At 36.1% G+C, this 19,689-nt stretch overlaps 1 protein-coding gene across 2 annotated transcripts; it reads right to left on the bottom strand.

Annotated features, from left to right (window-relative positions):
* Positions 1–483: 483 nt before the first annotated feature.
* On the bottom strand, positions 484–18,590 carry LRIF1 (ligand dependent nuclear receptor interacting factor 1). Of its 2 annotated transcripts, XM_068965506.1 has the most exons (4): positions 18,368–18,590; positions 3,849–5,358; positions 2,426–2,698; positions 484–1,546 (listed from the first exon to the last, which is right to left on the bottom strand). In XM_068965506.1, exons 1-4 carry the CDS (start codon positions 18,433–18,435, stop codon positions 1,106–1,108), a joined length of 2,292 nt encoding a protein of 763 aa, XP_068821607.1. In that variant the 5' UTR covers positions 18,436–18,590; the 3' UTR covers positions 484–1,105. The 2 variants fall into 2 exon arrangements, with proteins under 2 accessions (XP_068821607.1, XP_068821608.1); XM_068965507.1 differs by lacking the exon at positions 3,849–5,358 and having other exon boundaries at positions 18,368–18,446.
* Positions 18,591–19,689: the final 1,099 nt, after the last annotated feature.

The following is a 19,689-nucleotide window of genomic DNA, read 5'->3' as shown; positions in this document are numbered from 1 at the left end:
CATGTTGAAGGTTATACAACTCTGTGAATAACAACTGTACACTTCAAAAGGGTGAAACTTACAATATGCAAACTATCTTAATAAAGTTGTTACCAAAAAAAAGGGGGCAGAGAATCTAGTTGACACTCAGTTTGCATTTGTTTTATTCCCTCTCAGTATTTTCTGACTTTCTATTTTGTTGCCAATGTCCAGGTTTTATTTGACCTTACTTCCAGAATTTTATCATTTCTTAAAAATAACCTTTTCCTCCTTCCCTGTAATCCCTATCTCTATGCCACTCTCAAACTCTCCAAATCAAAGATAACCAGAGATTAAAATGTCTGGCTCTATTAAGAAAAACTACACTTTACAATTTTAAAAAGTATTAAATGTGGCCATGTTCAGATTTACTTTTCACACAATCTTAGTCATATTTACATATTTCAAAAAAGGGAAGCATTTGCCTAGAGATAACATACTACTTTAAGCAAACAATAAATTATATAGCCTGAATTCTAAAACCCATTTTGTATCCTGTGAAATTACTTTGTAAAAGTTACAAAACAAACATCCCTCACTCTTGAAAAATGTTGGAATTTTTTAATAATGCTGCTATAATAATTTTCTTTCATGAAATTTAAGAAAAACTTACAACAACAGTGAGTAGAAGGTATCGTCATTTTATGGGTAAAGAGACATATAAAGATACAAGCCCATCGGTAAAGCTAAGTTTTGAGCTGATTTCCTATCTTGGATTATATAATTTTAAAAGTATACAATAAGTAACTATTGTTGGAATAACATCTGAGCAATTTAGCTAAACATACAAACAATAACAAATATTCAAACTTAGGGAATTCTAGTTGAAGTAATAGAAAAATAGAAAATTTTTCCTTCCAAAAAAAGGTATCTATAGACAAAGATTCAGATATCCTATGAGTTATTCATAAAAGTCAAATGTGAGTTAACCTTTTCTGTATTTCTTACATAAAATTTTACAATCAGCTGATGAAAAGACAACTTTTACATTCAAAAACACTTTCAGAATGTCCTATAACTAACTTAACGCAAAAGTATATGAAAAAACACAGCTATTTCACTGATGCCTTTAAGAACAGCCATTTTATTATTTTTGATGCATCTTCTTACGCATTTCTTCAAGAGCAGCTTCTTTCTCTCTCAGCACTTGCTTAAGTCTTCTTATCTTTTCATCTCTAATGGTTTCTTCTAACTCTGGTGGTGTCATTGGGAAAATATCTTCAGTATAACTTTTATTAAAGGAATGGCTTTGTTCAAAAGCTGTACTTGAGCTCAACGTGCCTTTTGCTTGGTTTCCATGAGTACAGTGCTCTACCTCAGTTCTCTTTTCTTCTCTGGTTTTGTTGCAGTTTGTGAGGATGTTATGGTCTGACACATCTGAAGTTGGTAAAATACTGCTAATGAGCTGGGAACTGGTGACATTAGTTCCTCCATTTATAGTTGTGTTATTAACACTATTGGTTCTTCTCTTCTTTGGGTGATCCATCTTCTTAGTGGTTTTTGCTTTTCTTTTCTTATCAATACCCTGCTGCAATTTTGAGTAAGACATCAAAAGAAAAATATTATTGCTGAATATATATTGTGCTCTTGAATTTAAAAATATGTCCAATTATGAATATTTAGCCATTAAATTCAACTCAACAAAACTACTGAGAACAACTACAGGGAGAAAGTAATGTTTGTCACTGTATGGTATCAAAGTGAATGGCAATGTCCCAATGATACTCACTGAGAATAAATTGCCTATTTTCCTGCTTAAGTCAACTATTAGAAGCTATATTGATCTACTACAAAAGCCTAACAATCATTTGTGAAGAGCCTAAGAAACAGAATTTAACATTTTTTTTTTCATCTGCACAGTAGGCATGTATGAAAGATTATCACTGGGAAAGGTTGACTGGTTTCTGATCTGAAGTTCAGAATATTAAAAAATAAGGAAGCATTTATAAGTAGAATGACAGTAGACAAAATTACAGGGATTTTTTGGTTCATCATTATTGTATAGATTTCTCTTAAGGCTTATATTAAAAGCAATACTGTAGTGAATATCTACATGCTTATATTTTCCCTACATTTCTGTCATTTATTTTCCTTTTTAAATTTTTTTGGCCACACTATGCAGCTTGAGGGATCTTAGTTCCCTGAGTAGGGATTGGGCCCTCGACAGTGTGAATGGCAGTCCCAACAACTGGACTGCCAGGAATTCCCTAAACCACATTTTAATTAACTGGGGATATCTTTTTACCTGTGCATATCTTATTTTCTTATATGTTTTGGTATAATACATATAGACAATATTTGTAAGATCATTCATATTAATGCATAAGACTAAAAAATAAAAATCAAGAAAATTAATATATTCATGTATCTTTGGAGTACTTACAAAGGATACTTTAAAATCTATTACCTGTTTTCTCCCTTCCTCCTTCACTATAAACTCTGCCTCTTTGTAAGTTTCACTCTTCACCAAAGGGCTAAAGGAATCAAAACCTTCTCCAGAGCCCAACTGCTGAGCAATCCGAGTAAGGCACACTCTCAAATCTTTAGTGATACCAAATATCTTTTTAAGTTCAGCATCACTCTTCAGATATGACGCCTTATTGCTTCTTCGTTGAGAACTGTTCTTGCCATTTCTTTCTTGAGTAACTTTTTCTAATGTTGATGCCATCTCATTCTGGATCTGGAAATACGAAAAGAAAACACACAAACAATACTGCCAATTACTTAAGCTATTTAATCACACTAGGAACTAAGTAATTACCTCATCTTACTTAAAATGCCATGCTTTAAAGTCCTAAATGGTTGGATTGTATTACTCTTACATTACCACCCACACTTGAAAAGCTGAACTTTACTGGGCAAAACCAAAATGCTCCCCTACAATTTTACTTTCTTGTACTAGGAAAGTAACAGGTAGTCAATTCTCAAACAAATGAAATGAGAATACAGACTAATAACAAGTTGAAAATAATCTATATGACATTATGTTGGAAATTATCATTTTTTGAAAAACCCTTATACCTTTAATCAATCGTACTTAATCAGAATTTACCTCCTTATATCCCTGGAGTTCAGTGAATTCTGTACAAAAGGGGAAAATACTGAGATTATTAAGTAGACCTCTAAGTACAAATATTTAGAGGTCACACATACACATATCTTAAGTAGAACTGAAATAATTACGTGGATATGTTGGGTAACTGAATGAGAAAGAAGGGCTAGAAAAAGGAAAAGGAAACTTGTATATTAAAAAAAAACCAATCAAGATGTTGATAAATTTTTTCCACATATGAATGAAAGGTGTTAATTAGTCAAGCCCTACCACTTCCACCATCTACCTAAAAAACTGCCAGATAGCTCCCTACCACAAAACAAACAAATCTCAGCTCTCCTCTATGTGTAACATTAATCTCTTCATATACTAAAAGTAAGCTCTTAAATATATGTACATGTACTTATGTGTACAAATAAAAGCATGCATATACATATTTACACACATAATTTTACGAAGCTCTGAATTCACATTATCCTTCTCCAACTCTTCTGAATCTTGTTGCTCTGTGATTTGTTTGTTTAATTTTGCTTTGAAGATTTGGCATGCCAAATGATTCGAGAGAAAAATACTGTTTGGGCTTCACTACACTTCTCAAACATTTCCCTCAAATGAAAGCTTTGGCTTAAGCATTCACGTGTGTATGGTATGTATATGATGAAAAGGAGGATGGGAGAGGAGGGAAAAAGGTATCATAGATAACTAACTTTAAGAATCAAGACAGAAAATTTTTCTATATACATAAGATAAAAAGAACACCCTGACATGGGAAAATTACCTTTGGTTCTTGGTCTCTGAAAACACACTGTTGTGAAGTAACAGTTGTTGCATCAACAGAGGAACTTATTTTCTCTATGCTCTGGATGATATTTCCTTTCCTGGGGGCATTTTGTCCTGTACTAAATCCATCTGGTAAGACTGGCTTTGAAAATAAAGTCTTACTCTGCTTTAAGTAGTTAATAGATTGGTTCATACTATGTGGGTTTGGGGCAGAAAGAGATGGTTTCTCCACTTTCTTATTCTTCTCTGCCCTTAAATTGGCCATGGAAGCAAGCTGAGTATTTGAAACTGATTTTGTCTCCATCTGGGAAGATTTATTTTTAGCCAAAACAATATTTACAACCTCTCTGGATATTTCTGTGACTGGACTTGAACTCACTATCTGTGATGCATCTTTTCTTGGTGGAATATCAGAAGAAACTGAATTCTGTTTGTCAATTACTGATGGCAAAACATCTGTCCCCTTTTTAGCCAAGAGATAGACTTTCCCATTAAACATAACCAGAGCATTATCTTTAATAGCCATACTTTTGGATTGTGTCCCACTAGGACTGATGGTACTCAATGGTGGCATATTTACAGCATTATCTCCCAAATTTTTTCTATCTACAAAAGTTTTTAAAATCTTTGAAGCCACATTATTTGAAGATTTAACAGGAACAATAGATGGAGTGCAAGGCTGTAGATTTTCTTGAAAAATCCATTTCACTGGAGCAGCTTGAGAATGCTGACCACCTTTTAACTGTGTCTCTTTAGCAACATTCATTGGAATCTGTGTGGTGTTTAGTATCATTGGCTTTGCTATTTCTGTAACAGGTTTTGGGTAAATGTTTTGAAAGTTCTTGGTAACTACATTTTTCACTGTATTTACAGGAGATACATAAATAACAGTAGGTATTTGGGAGGGCTCAACTGTTCCTGAGGTACTTGTGGTGGCAGTTGCAAGTATCTTTTGCTGAACTGAAGGAGGCAATGATGACGCTGGTACAGATTTCACTTCAGCATGGGCTGGAATCTGTAAATGATGCCCAGAAGGCAAAACCGGAGACTTCACAGTCATTGGGAGACTCTGGGTATTTACTAAAATGTAAGATGAATCATTTTGTGTTGAAGAGGGAGAAACAGCAAATGTTTGCATGGTGAGTCCATCAATTTTCACACCATGACTCTGAACTTTAGAAACTGATGAAGTAAAAGTTTCAGTTCCCACAGAAGTAACTCTAACTTTTTCTGCTGTATCTACTGTTCTTGTAAGAAAATAGTTTGAAGAACTGGCTGGCTGAAAAATGGGCAATTGAACTGATGCACTTGTGGAAGAGCTGGAAATCTGAGTCTGAAAAGTAACTTGAACTGGACTTCCTGTATTCCCTTTCAAAGCATCAGACATGACTGAAGATTGAACTAGTGGCATAAGATTTCCAGAGGAATTAGGAATTGGAAGTAATTGCAGAAGGTTTTTTCCATCCGAGCCAATCGTCTGAACTACTTGGTACATGCAGCCTGAAACACTTAAAAAAAGATTGAGTAAATAAATACAACATACTACATGGTATATACATTTTATTTAAAAACAAGTATTTGTAAATATTATTTTTTTAAAGTAAAAATTTATAAAATATAAGTATGTAATTTGACACTTTGAGTTTTCAAAGTGAAATACTGCAAAGGAAAGATTTTGAAGTAGAAGAGATAATCAAAGATATGGCGAGCTTTGATTTAGATCTTCTCATATGATTAGGCAATGCATATGAGATACTAGCATTTATTCCTAAAACTAAAAGTAGACTTTTCTAAGGTTTTATCTTGTATAAAATTTCATCTACTAGAATATGCTCCTCTTAAACCACATATTCTCCCTTCTTCTTTTCCTTAAATTCTTTCTTCTAGTCCTTCTTCTTTACTATTACTGACCATGATTCTCATTTTACCTCCATTTATGTCATTCTATTTCCCTTTGTCTTTTCTTTCCCTAGCTAATCTGTTCTGTATTCTTCCGACTGATAATGACAAGTTCTACTGTCAGCTATTATTTTGCTCAACACATCTCTTAAGACACCACCTTCATGCATCACATGTCTGGAGACTAAACTGAGTTACTCATGTAGGAAGCAGATTCTTCTTTGATTTCAGTATGTTTGACATTTAGTACTAAATAGCTCTTGGTATGGCAATTACTCATATTAGGTTCAACTGTCAATCCATATTTTAATAGCAACATCATTTCAGCTGAATGGCTTTCAAAGAATATGGAATATGAACGACATCATTCCCTGTAAACTATCAAATACACTGGAAGTCAGTATTTCTTTTTAACAGCCTATTTTGATCCTGATAGTTATTAGCTATTACTTAGCACAGGTTGTCTGATTTTAAAGAAAAAATAAATACATACCAGTATCAGATTATATAATCAATTATCTGTAGATTAGTTAGATGCAGACAACTAAAGCTATATACCTAAAACCAACCTTCAGCTCTTGGAATACTAAACCCTTAGTATGGGAATCAGGGTCATCACACATGCTATTAGTTATTAATTAGTTATTCTTCATCCACCCATGTAACTTAAAGTCTCAACATAAATGATATTTCCCAGAAGATACATCCTCTGGCCACTTTTAACTACCCTTGCTCCTCCTTCATAATTAATAACATTACATCTATTAATGTTTTTCATGGAATATATATATCACAAGTTTTTACCATATCTTAACTTTTTTTTCACCAGTTTATGTACTGTCTCTCATGCTAAATTCTCGCAATATGGGTACAGAGTCCATGTCCTACACAGTTAACACGGCCTTATATGACTAAGATCAGATGAAAAAAAATTAAGAATGAAAAATAATGAAATAATAATTAGAATTCTCAGTAGTGTAAAGGTATGTTTTACTACCTAAAGGTGTTTTTTAAGCCTCAGGTATTAATACAAATCAAAGTAAAAAATTCTATGCAGTACACAAACTAAGAATGCTTTAAAAAAAATTTTTTTTTAAATCACAAATATTTTGTGATATGTAAAAATTATGAATTTCAAAGTCACTGATGGACAGGGAGGCCTGGTGTGCTGCGGTTCATGGGGTTGCGAAGAGTCAGACATGACTGAGAAACTCAACTGAACTGATCCATAAATAGTTTTATTAGTACCATCACCCCTACTTTTTATGTACTGTACATGGCTGTTCTCATGCTACAACAAGAGTTCAGTAGTTGCAGCAGAGATTATATGGCCTATATAGCCTAAGTATTTACTATCTAGCCCTTTATAGAAAATGTTTGCTAGCTTCCAATGTAGTTCAACCCACAATCCCTAAAAGAACTTAAACTGTTGAGTTCATGAATATGTAAATAGGCAAATATCATTGAGATAATGATCTATTTGTATGACAACAAACATGCTTACTCCTTTCTTAAAACATTTTCTTCCTAAGGCTTCCTAGATACCATATTCTTCTATCTTTGTAGTGGTTCCTGAGTTTTCTTTGCCAACTCCATCCTTGAATCAGCCTTAAAATGTTGGAATTCAACAAAGTTTAAAGTGAACTCTTCCTACTCAATAAGCTTTGCCCCACATGATTTATTTTATATACATGACTTAAATTACCGTTTATATATCAACAATTCAAATATTTGTATCTTAGCTCTTTTGAGTCAGATTTGTATGTCCAACTTCCCTCTTGACGTTTCCATTCACAATCGCAAATGCACCTAAAACTAAACAGTCTTTTCCAGTGTTCTTCCTTCAGTAAATGGTATCCCAACTATCTTAGATGCCTAAATCTAAGTAATTCCAGCTTTCTAACCATATGTATCCAATCTATCTCAAAATCCTATTGATATTATTTCCTAAATTTCTCTTGATCTAGTCAACTGTTTCCAAATCAATTATTTCCACTCCAGTCTCTCTGGCTTGGTCTGTTATAGTAGCTTAACAACCAATCTTTTCTTCAGTCTATTGTCTTCTCTTCAAATTACTTAGCACTCTTAAAGCTGGCTGGCCCTTCCCTACTTAAAATGTTTCAACTTCCCACTTTCTCTGAGTGGTAAAAAGGAAACCAAGAGATTCTGAGGAAATTGAAGACAAAGGAAGAAAGAGTTTCAAGAAAACTGGGTAATTCCACTGAAAGTTTCTGAGAGACCAAATCAAAGGCAGATTACAAATGTATACAGAAACTACTGGCATAAGGATCACTGATGGCATTAAAGGGCAGTTTTGTGTGGAAAGAAGTTGGTAGGAGTGAATATGAAGAAAGAATATGAAAACAGCAAGGATAGATAACACTTTTATGAACTTTGGATGTAAAGGTAAAGAGAAAAACTGGCAAGTAGCTGGAAACTAAATGAGGTCAAAGAGGAGAATTTTTTTTTTTTTTTAATGTTAGGTAAACTAGAGCAGCAGTCCCCATTCTTTTTGGCACCAGGTACTAATTTCATGGAAGACAACTTTTCCATGAACCAGGGTAGGGGGATGATTTCAGGATGATTCAATCACATTACATTTATCATGCATTTTATTTCTATTATTATTACATCAGTTATTACATCAGCTCCACCTCAGACCATCAGGCATTAGATCCGGAAGCTGAGGATCTCTGAATTTGAGCATGAGTATTCATGTGAGTCACCAAAAGGAAGAGACTGGAAATAAAGGAGAAAGAGGGATAATTAATAATGTAAAGTTTGAAAAGGAGGTAGGAAATTGAGACCACAAGTCAGGTGAAGAGACTAAACCTTAAAGAGACCTGGGGAAGTGTCTTTTTTCATTGGAAAAGAGGATAGGTACATTTGGAGGTAAGTTTAAAGCTTTGGCATTACAAGGTTGAGGTAATTCTGATCTAGTGACTTTTATTTTCACTGTGAAATAAGGAAGTAACATCATTTATTAAGAAGAGCAAAAATAGGGAGAGATTTAAAGAAATCAAAAACACAAAAAATCTCAAATAGCCAAAGCAATCTTGAGAAAGAAGAATGGAACTGGAGGGATCAACCTACCTGACTTTAGGCTCTACTACAAAGCCACAGTCATCAAGACAGTATGGTACTGGCACAAAGACAGAAATATAGATCAATGGAACAAAATAGATAGCCCAGAGATAAATCCACACACCTATGGACACCTGATCTTTGACAAAGGCGGCAAGAATATACAACGGAGAAAAGAATCTTTTTAACAAGTGGTGCTGGGAAAACTGGTCAACCACTTGTAAAAGAATGAAACTACAATGGCACCCCACTCCAGTACTCTTGCCTGGAAAATCCCATTGACAGACGAGCCGGGTGGGCTGCAGTCCATGGGGTCGCAACTTCACTGTCAGTCTCACTTTTCACTTTCATGCACTGGAGAAGGAGACGGCAACCCACCCCAGCGTTCTTGCCTGGAGAATACCAGGGATGGCGGAGCCTGGTGGGCTGCCATCTATGGGGTCGCACAGAGTTCTTGCCTGGAAAATACCACGGACGGAGGAGCCTGGTAGGCTACAGTCCATGGGGTTGCGAAGAGTCTGACATGACTGAGAGACTTCACTTTCACTTTTCACTTTCATGCATTGGAGGAGGAAATGGCAACCCACTCCAATATTCTTGCCTGAAGAATCCCAGGGACAGAGAAGCCTGGCGGGCTGCCATCTATGGGGTCGCACAGAGTCAGACACGACTGAAGTGACTTAGCAGCAGCAGGTCACGGAAGCAACCTAGATGTCCATCAGCAGACGAATGAATAAGAAAGCTGTGGTACATATACACAATGGAGTATTACTCAGCCATTAAAAAGAATACATTTGAATCAGTTCTAATGAGGTGGATGAAACTGGAACCTATTATACAAAGTGAAGAAAAGAAAGAAAGAAAAACACCAATACAGTATACTAACGCATATATGTGGAATTTAGAAAGATGGTACCGATAACCCTGTGTGCAACACAGCAAAAGAGACACAGATGTATAGAACAGTCTTTTGGACTCTGTGGGAGAGGGTGAGGGGTGGGATGATTTGGGAGAATGGCATTGAAACATGCATAATATCATGTGAAACGAATCGCCAGTCCAGGTTCGATGCATGATACTAGATGCTTGGGGATGGTGCACTGGGATGACCTAGAGGGATGGTATGGGGAGGGAGGTATGAGGGGGTTGCAGGATGGGGAACACATGTACACCCGTGGCAGATTCATGTTGATGTATGGCAAAACCTATATAATATTGCAAAGTTAAAAAAAAAAAACACACACACACACAAATACAATATGAGAAAAACTTAGCTAGGGAAAAAAAAAAAAAGATGCAAAAACAGTCTTTCAGCAAGAATAAGCTGACTTTAGAAAATAGCAGCATCATCAGACACTGTAAATGGCCCAGAAAGATAGGTAACGATCACTAATTTACAGTGATAGCAACTGTACTGGTTAGTCTCCTTGTTTTACCAGGTATAGCCAAAAAGAAAGTGTTATCACTAAGTTCATCCAAGGTTGCAGTGGCTTCAGAAGGGTGTAACAAAAATCAGAGAGGAGCAAATGATTTTAGGGTATTGAAAATTTTTTTCAAATAATGAAATGTAGAATCTCTTCAGGATGGGATGAAAATGAGAAGATAAAAGGCTAACATCTAGGGAGAAAGGTGCTTCCCTGGTGGCTCAGACAGTCAAGAATCTGCCTACAATGCAAGAAAGCCGGGTTTGATCCCTAGATGAGAAGACCTAGAGAAGGCAATGGATACCCACTCCAGTATTCTTGCCTGGAGAACTCCCCAGACAGAGGAGCCTGGCAGGCAGCAGTCCATGATGTTGCAAAGAGTCGGACGTCACTGAGCAACTAACATTTTCACTTTTTCACTTTCATAGGGAGAAAATAAAGGGAATGGACTGAAGGGCCAGATAAAGTCAGCGTGGGAGTACTTAAAACAACTAAGCTAAAACACAGGAACTGGTGTTTGGAAAGCAGGATGCCTAAAACCAAGAATTTTGTAAATGCAGCAATTTCATCTGATAACAACTACAGAAGTGGATTGATGATGATAGAATGGAGAAAACATTGAAGAAAAAGATCTATGAACTGAAAGACCAGGTGACAAAAGAGATTACTCATATAGATGCTGAAGTCATTTGGATTAGAGAGATGATTAGGATGTGGGTGCTTACATTCAGTGACAGGAAGTTGGTACATTTGTTAATGAACCACAGTTAAAACCATCTACCAACTTTCTGTTGCTGATACGCTAGAAAGTTGACTTGAAGCTCACTGTCTTCTGCAATCTATTTTTTTCCCCCATATTCTACTACACCTTATTTTCAAAGATTATCAAGTATGCCCTCACATTTAAATCTGGCTTACTCTCTGTCTTCATTTCCTAGATGCTCTCTGCTGAAGCTAACATTGGTAGCTAATTATCTCCCTATCTGGAACTTCTTCCTAACACCGTTTCCATTGTGTACAGTATTTCTTTTGTCTTTCTTACTGTTCTATTTTGTATTAATTTTCTGCATTTCAAGCATCCAATTATGACTACTCCTGAAAGTACAGTTCTTGACTATTTTTCTTTCAAGACATTCCTTTGTAAATCAACCATACTTCAATTAAAAAAAAAAAAAAACTTTTTAAAGGCATTCTTCCATAAAGACTGCATCAAGGTAACAGTTCAAAGCTTCATCTATTATCTTGTATTATCTCCTTTGCAATAATGACTCTATTATTTATCTCTATTTATTCCTATTCCTTAATATTTATCTCAATTCCATATCTGTACTGTCTGACCAAATATTTTCATTTTTAAAACCATTAAAGTTAAAATTACTCTGTATTGAAAACTAATACTTTCTTATCATCCAGTCATGTGTCAGCATACTATTTTCCAAGTCACTTAGGTCTTAAAATACCTAGTCAGCTCTATCTTTACCACTCTCCTTATTCACCTTTAATTCACTAAGAATACCTTGTATAGATACCTAGATACCCACAAAGGATAAACATACAATAAACATACTGAATGGATCACCAAGTCCATATTTTTCCCCTTTTTCTAACATATCTTTGTCATATTCTCTCTCTTCATCTTCGCTACTTCTACTTCCTAGATCAGACCTGTATCACCTTGTGTCCTGTCCTCATTATCTCATTCCTATATTTTTTGGCTTTGACTTTTAAACTAGATTGCTTGACTGAAGCCATTATTATCATGTATCTCTGGCAGACTAAATCACTGTTTTCATCCTGTTACCTTCTTGCTCAAAGTTTCAATAATTCATGACTGCCAATTCAGTTTAATGTTAAAATCATCTACAACCTAGTCCCAACAAATCTCCTATAACATCTCAACATAAAATCTCTGGTCTTATCATAAAGGTCTTTACTATTCTGGATTGTCCCATGTACAATATTTACTCTATTAAAGTTTTTTTTTTCTTATCTAACAATTTAAAAGTTATAAATTGAGGACCAATCCATTTTCTCTATGAAATATCTCCTAGACACTCAAACTCACATTAATTTCTCCCAACTTGGAATCCCTAAAGCACTCTTGTTGTTGCCATTAATGCTGGGAGTTATATAACGCCTTCTGTATTGTCTTTAATCTATTAGATAATTTTTAAAAATGAGTAAACTATTGTCTTCCTCAGTAAGGCTGAAACTCCTTATGGTCACAGACTATATCATTTATTTTGTAATTGTTCTTCCAATAACTAGCACAGAAGGCCCTAACAAAATTATATAAAAAATAACACAACTCTTTGAAATATTTCAAACATATTGAAATATTTAAAATGCCTCAATACCTGTATTGTTTAGTTAATGTATTTCATCTGTCAGTAATATCTGACTAACAGTTTAGAAGTTTCAACAGAACAGAATCCATGCTTTTATAATTAATTATTTGCATAGTGGAAAACACATTTTGGACCTCCCTGGTGGCTCTGATGCTATGGAATCTGCCTGCTATGTAGAAGACCTGGGTTTCATCCCTGTGTCAGGAAAATCCGCTGGAGAAGGAAATGGCAACCCACTCCAATATTCTTGCCTGGAGAATTCCATGGATAGAGGAGCCTGGCAGGCTACAGTCCAAGGGGTCCCAAAGAGTGGGACATGACTGAGCAACTAACACGTAGTCTTTTAAGGGCTTCCCAGATGGCACTAGTGGTAAACAACCTGCCTGCCAATGCAGAAGACGTAAGAGTTGCAGGTTTGATCCCTGGGTCAGGAAGACCGCCTGGAGAAGGAAATGGCAACCCATTCCAGTATTTTTGCCTGGTGAATCCCATGGACAGAAAAATCTGGCCAACTATAGCCCTTAGGGTCACAAAGAGTCAGATATCACTGAAGTGACTTAGCACACACGTAAACACATTTTAATTAGCACAGTAGTTAAGCAAATCACACAGGCTTCCAACAGGTCATTCACATACTTTATTATATGACCCTTACATTCGTTTTATAAAAAATATTTATACTATACAAACTCTTTTAAAACCGAATCCAGAGTTTTTCCCTCTTTTTCACTTCCCCTCAAAAAACGGATGGAAAATACAGTCTCTTCTATGTCAGTATATCAGTAGAGATTTATATGATCTGCCAGAGACCTATTCATATCTATGTTCTCTATACCTAATAGAGCAACTGGCACACTGTTAACAATATTAGCTAAACTGAATCCTACAAGCTGTAATTTTTTTTTAAATCCATGATTTCCTAATAATAAATGGAATGAGTTACAAAGATTAAACTGAAATGCAGAATGCTAAGGAAAGAAGTGATAAACCAGGATGAAATTCATACTTCTTCAATCACTATACATTTTTTCCAGATACAGAAGAGACATTCCATTTAACATAATAAAGATTATATTCTTCTAGCTCAAGTTAGAACTAAAACTAGAGCCAGATTTTGCATCCCATGCTCTGGTCAGGCCACTTAAACAAAGAATAATCAACATGCTAATTACTTTAAATCAATTAGGATTTGAACTGAGAAATTACATTGGAAAGTTATAGTTTAAGACTTTAAAAGAGAACAGAGAAATGCATTAGAAGATTACTGGTTTCTAATCCTAGCTCTCCCAATTATTAATTGACTTTGGTAAACTTACTTAATTTCTTTGAATCTCTCTTTATTTGTAAGTTTTGTTATAACTGGTTGAGATCCTGATAACTCCCAATACATGCTAGATATCATCTTCCATTAAAATATTATAATTGCTGTCCAAGATAAAGTAAATGAATCAGGTAATCTTTTGAAAATGTGAGAACTTTAATAAAAGATATTAAATAAACATTATATAACTTTTGACATTTTTGACTTTTCATTTTGAATGAAGCATTTACAGATTTGATACAGAATCATAAAAATTTTGCAGGTTAGGACTTTTCTGATGGTACAGTGGATAGGAGTCTTTGTGACAATGCAGGGGATGCAGGTTTGATCCCTAGTCCGGGAAGATTCCCCACATCACAGGTAGCTAAAGCCCACGTGCCACTATTGAATCCATACTCTAGAGCCCGTGAGCCACATCTAACGAGCCCCTGTGGTGTAACTACTGAAAATGATGTGCCTAGAGCCTGTGCTCAGCAACAAGAGAAGTCAACACAATGGGAAGCCTGTGCACCATTACCAAGAGTATCCCCTGATCACTGCAACTAGAGAAAGCCCATGCTCAGCAACAAAGACCCAGTGCAACCAAAAATAATTTAAAAATTTTTTTGTAGGTTAATAAACATTTTGTAGATAATTTCACAAAATTTTCGACTGCTAAGAGATTTTTTCCAACTTATTCTCTATGATTATTATGACAATCTCTGTATTATTCTCTACTATGCACACACATAATATATACAAGTACATAATGTAGTAACATATATGATAATATATTTCACATGACATCATATGCATAACAGATATTGTTATAAATAGTTGTCATTAACTCTAATCCTAATAAACAGTCCAACAAGGTAGGTACTGCCATTCCCATTTTATAGTTGAGAAAATAGAAGTTTAGTAATATTAAAGAACTTATTCAGAATGACATGCTTTCTTGGGCAATCCCATTCACTCTTTTGTATTTACTTTAGCATAATCTTAATATAATATAGTCCTCAAAATTCATGCATAAACTGAGGTATTAATCAGAAATAGATTTCATTTAACCAGTATAGTATGTCTGTCTCTCTTGTACACACACACACTCAAATCACATAAACAAAGATAATAACACACAGTACAAAACTACATGCACATCAAACTAAGAAGGGAACATTTTATAACCAAACCAAGTCCCCTGCTGAGGACACCCATTTAGTTCCCTATTTAAGAACAAAGGGTCAAAGGCGGAAAGAAGCCAACTGCCAATCACATGGCATCCTAACTCTTATTATTGTGGGATATATTATCACAGGCTTTTATAATAATTCTTCTAAGCTGATGACTCACAAGTCTCTTTGTGAACTCTGACTCTCAAATTTCCAGCTTTGATTCTACCTGAATTTCAGATTCAAATATCTCACTGATTGCTTTCTTGGTGTATTCCTCATCACAATTAATTTGCCAGTATCTGCCCAGAAAACTGGCATCATAATTGACTCACTTTTCTTCATACCAATTCACTGACAAGATCTGCCCATTTGCCCTTCTGTATTTCTTCGAATCCAACCCTTGCTCTACATTCTAGCACAGGCTTTCAGAATCTCTGAAAGGACAACTGAAATACAATCTTTATTCGTCTGACTCGGCACCTCAAATCCACACTGTCATCAGTTACCTAAAATGACACGTGACTGTAACAGTTCCTTTCTTAAAATCCTCAGAAGGGTCTCCAATGGAGAAAAGTCTAATCTCTTTAGCAAATCCTTATGAGCTATCTAGTTATCCTGCTTGTAGTATAGACTCAAACAATAAATATCAATTACTAGTAATACATCATACTGCGTTTTTAAAAAAAATCAATTTCCTCTGTAGGCATTCATCTTTTAATTGGACAGCTAATACTTAATATTCCCCAACTCGGCCACTCCAGAAACCTTTCCCACAATTTCCTTTCTCTATGCCCTCACAGGATCATCCTGTACATATTATTATTAACAAGTGTATTATGTTATAATTCCCCCTAGATGTTAATGTTTTTCATGGGCATGGTTCATAGCCTATTCTTTAATCAGTCTCTCCATTTAGTACAGTCTGTCACACAGTAGGCACTCAGTGAACAGCTTTTAACCAAATGTTTTAACTATACTAAGTGATGAACTAGAACATGAATCTAGGTCTCTGCAACTATCTTCTTTTCCAACTCTACCAAGGTCTTTGTACCTCAACTGTACCATTCTGACTCCAGCTTTGCTCTTTATATATACAGTCCAAATCTAAATAAACTTAATGCCTACTATCACAGGTATCTTCCAGATTTCTCCTTTGTACTATAAGATTAAATTTGGGTTTTACATTTTATACCCTGATGAATTAGAGATACTTTTAAAGCAATCAACATTCTGTATCACATTACTGAAAGCTTTTACAGCAGGAAAGAGGTAACTCAAGAAAAATCCAAGTATCCATAGAAAATAAAATCATATAATCATTTTAAGCTTATAAAAAATGATTTTTTACAATAAAAATATTATCAGATATGTAAGACCATGAACCTTCCAAAAAACTAAAGAGCTGACATTAATCCACGTATTCACAAAAGTATCTTTGAATGTCCTGCAGATTAATTATAAAACAACAGAATCAAATATGCAAACAGTAACCAAAATAAATGTCAAAGAGCTTCAGAAAGGCATCTGGTAAATGTCCCAAATACGTGATTTAAAACCTCAAGGATTTGAAGAAAAATGCATTCAAAGATGATAAAAATAACGCATAAACCAGTGAGTTAATTAACTCCAAATAATTGATAAATGTAGAAAACATAATTCAATTTGCAATGTTTTAAAATATAGCCAAAAGTAGAAACAGGATAATAAAGTACACAATAAACAAAAAGTAAGGTTCTTACTCTAATTTCTGGTATTTAAAAAGAATGAAACCCTAAAACAAATTGTATTAAACTAGGATAAATCAAACGTTATCAAATATACAGGTATTGAAACAAGATAGAAGAAATCAGCAACCATTAAAAACTAGTTCCATTTTTGCGTATCCATACAAGGCACTATCTCTGACTTTCCTCTCAACTTCCACCAAAAATAAACCAACAAAAAACGTACATGCACAAAAGCTGGCTCTTGTTCTGACCTGAAATACAATGGCTCTTTCTTGGCAGTTTTCAGTGCAGTTTTAGCTAATCACTTTTGATGACCATTTCATTTTAGATTATTAAGCATGCTTTTTTAAAGTGTTTATCACAATTAGGTTTCATATCTACTCATAACTACCTACTTCCTGGGCTAAAATTTTTACAGAAGTAAAATCGTATCCTTAAAATTATAATAGCTAACATTTAAACAACACTTTTCTATTTTTACTGCACCAAGTATTTTAGTATATTCATTCTTTTAATCCTTAAAATACCTCTGGGTGTTCTTACTTACAGACTGGAAGCCAAGTCACGGCCTCACAAATAGTAACTAGCAAATCAAGGATTAAACGTAGTGATACTGGTTTTCTTCAAACATAAATGCTCTTCCATGATTTTTACATCTCCATTTCTATGATTTCTTCTTCACATTTTCTTCTACAAGGACTCAACCTTTTTTCTCACCACTTATTATATACTCACAAACCATGGATAGTTTAACTTAAAATGCTTACAATTTTGTTCGTTTTATTTCATCTTGAATAATATGTTTTTTAAAAAAATGAGTTAGCGATACTCTATTGCCTAAATTTACAAACAAGTGTCTAAGAAGTACAGGAATCTACCTCTGACAAATGTAGTTCCTCTACATATACATCCAATTCGAGATGGCATTCTCATTATACCTTCTTCAAATATGCTGTTCCAAAGGATTTTACATGATAATTCCTCTTTCATTTTTTAATATCTTCAAATAAAGCTATCATTTGAACAAATTTAAAAAAATTGATTCCCTTATTCTAAAACAACTTTTCAGTTTCTATATTATCAATTACCAAAAAAAAAAAAAAAAAACCACCACCACCACCTTTCCTTCCCACAAACTCTTACATTACAGATATTTTCCCTGACGATCCAGCGCCACCTGTGCTGCATTTGCTAATTTGCTCTCATCGCTGCATGTTTTTCTGCGAGTGCGCGAGAATCTTCCAGAAGGTTTTGGTCATACAGGCGCGCCGGCCATGTTGATTTTCCTCTCCCATGGAGATCTACTCTGTCAGCCTATGAAATTCAGACGCTGGAGTCCTGCGGCGCCAGGGCAGAGGCTGACTGCGTCAGACTCTGAAGGGGGACGTGCGCTAAGAGCTCTAAACGCCAAACTGCCGCGCACTTTCCCTGGAATGTTCACACAGAGGGATCAAAGGCGTCTGAATTGCAGAACGTCAGGAAACGACGGCTGACTCGACATCCTGCTAAGAGACGGGAGAGGGGCCGCCGGGTCGAGGGAGATTAGAAACCGGTACTTACCAATGCGAGGAGTTGCCTGACTTTTCCTCTGTAGGTTTCAAGAAGACCTTCTGTGAGTTATTGGACATTTTATAGGGTTGGGAGGGGCCAATACATCCAGGAAAGGGGGCAGTGTCGGGGCCGAGGTCCTCCAAGGGAAGAGAACGAGAGCGAGAGCGAGAGCGAGAGAATGTTGGGCTGGAGTTGTCCCGGAGCACAGAGGGGTTCGAAGCTGAAAGGAGAGAGATGGCAGGCTCTCTAGAGGGCGTATCCTGAGGCTTCGGAGGGAGGCGGCGTAGCCACCAAAAACCGGAAGAATAGAAGAGACGGGGCGGTTCCGTCCCAAGCCTCTCAGAGAAGGGTCTCGAGTCTCCACCCACTCAGCGCCAGGGACTTCGCTCCAGAGCCGCCCGGAGTCAGCGCTGGAGGCGTGGCCTTAATGGCACCGCCCCTATGGGTGCCGGGTCAGCCGTGAACAACCGAGCCAGCAGGGCCCGACCGACCCCGCCCCCCAAAGCCGCCAGCTGGCAAAGCTCAGCCCGCCAGCTTCCGGTATCGTCACATCCGGTCACCAAGATGACTGGCTCGCTAGCGCCCCGCCCTTATACTGCGATCCAATCAAAGGTGCTGTCTGCCATCTCTTCTTCCGGATCAAGGAACGAATCGCAAAAGAAAATTCTCCAGATGCCTACGCAAAATAAAATGTTTCCGGGGCAATCGCAAATTTCCTCCCTTTGTATTTGCCGCTGGTCTGTTTTCTTTTCCGCCCGTGCTTTAAAAGACATTGGAGGGCTCTTTCGGAGTCATATGAGCTTACGGAGTGAGAAAATTTTAAGACAGCTGCCTGTGGCAAGCGTCTGTTTTATTGCTACTTCCTGAGGGTTTATCGGGTTTTATTCTCTTACTTAAAGGTTTGCCTCGAGACTTAATCTACGCTCTCCCTCCACCCCTTAATACTCGCTGGAAATAACACTGTCATATAGTTTCTTCATTCCCTAAAAGTTTCGTTTCTTGTATTGAGTTACTTTTTGGCATCTTTACCTGAATCTCCAGAGAAATACTTGGCAGATGTCTCTTGATTACTGTTGTTAAGTCTCTTATCTGAGAAACAGGTTGAGTCTTTGGCTTCAGCTGGGACTAGGAGGAAGTTGTGGGAGGAGTGGTTTAAAAGATCTAGTTTTATTAGCTACCAGCAGTAAAGATGTAAACAGGCTCATACTGTTCAAATTTAGGAGACTGATGTATGGTAGCTAAGTTAAAGGTTTATTTTGGTCTTTTAGAAATGCTAGTCATTCTCCTAACTCGTTAATGAAATGATGAAAGATCTTGACGTCTCGATTATC

This window comes from Capricornis sumatraensis, chromosome 2 (assembly GCF_032405125.1).
Source record: "Capricornis sumatraensis isolate serow.1 chromosome 2, serow.2, whole genome shotgun sequence".
NCBI classification, from domain to species: Eukaryota; Metazoa; Chordata; class Mammalia; order Artiodactyla; family Bovidae; genus Capricornis; species Capricornis sumatraensis.
The sequence above is the reverse complement of the archived record's forward strand: the minus strand, read 5'-3'. Positions and strand labels throughout refer to the sequence as shown.

What these genes read in the sequence shown, in the direction of transcription:
- LRIF1 (XM_068965506.1), bottom strand. Translation starts at nt 18,435, where the DNA reads ATGTCCAATAACTCACAGAAGGTCTTCTTGAAACCTACAGAGGAAAAG. An exon ending in TCAGAGACCAAGAACCAAAG is followed by an intron (nt 2,699 to 3,848) that starts GTAATTTTCCCA and finishes TCGTATTTCCAG; the next exon opens with ATCCAGAATGAGATGGCATC. An exon ending in AGGAGGAAGGGAGAAAACAG is followed by an intron (nt 1,547 to 2,425) that starts GTAATAGATTTT and finishes TCAAAATTGCAG; the next exon opens with CAGGGTATTGATAAGAAAAG.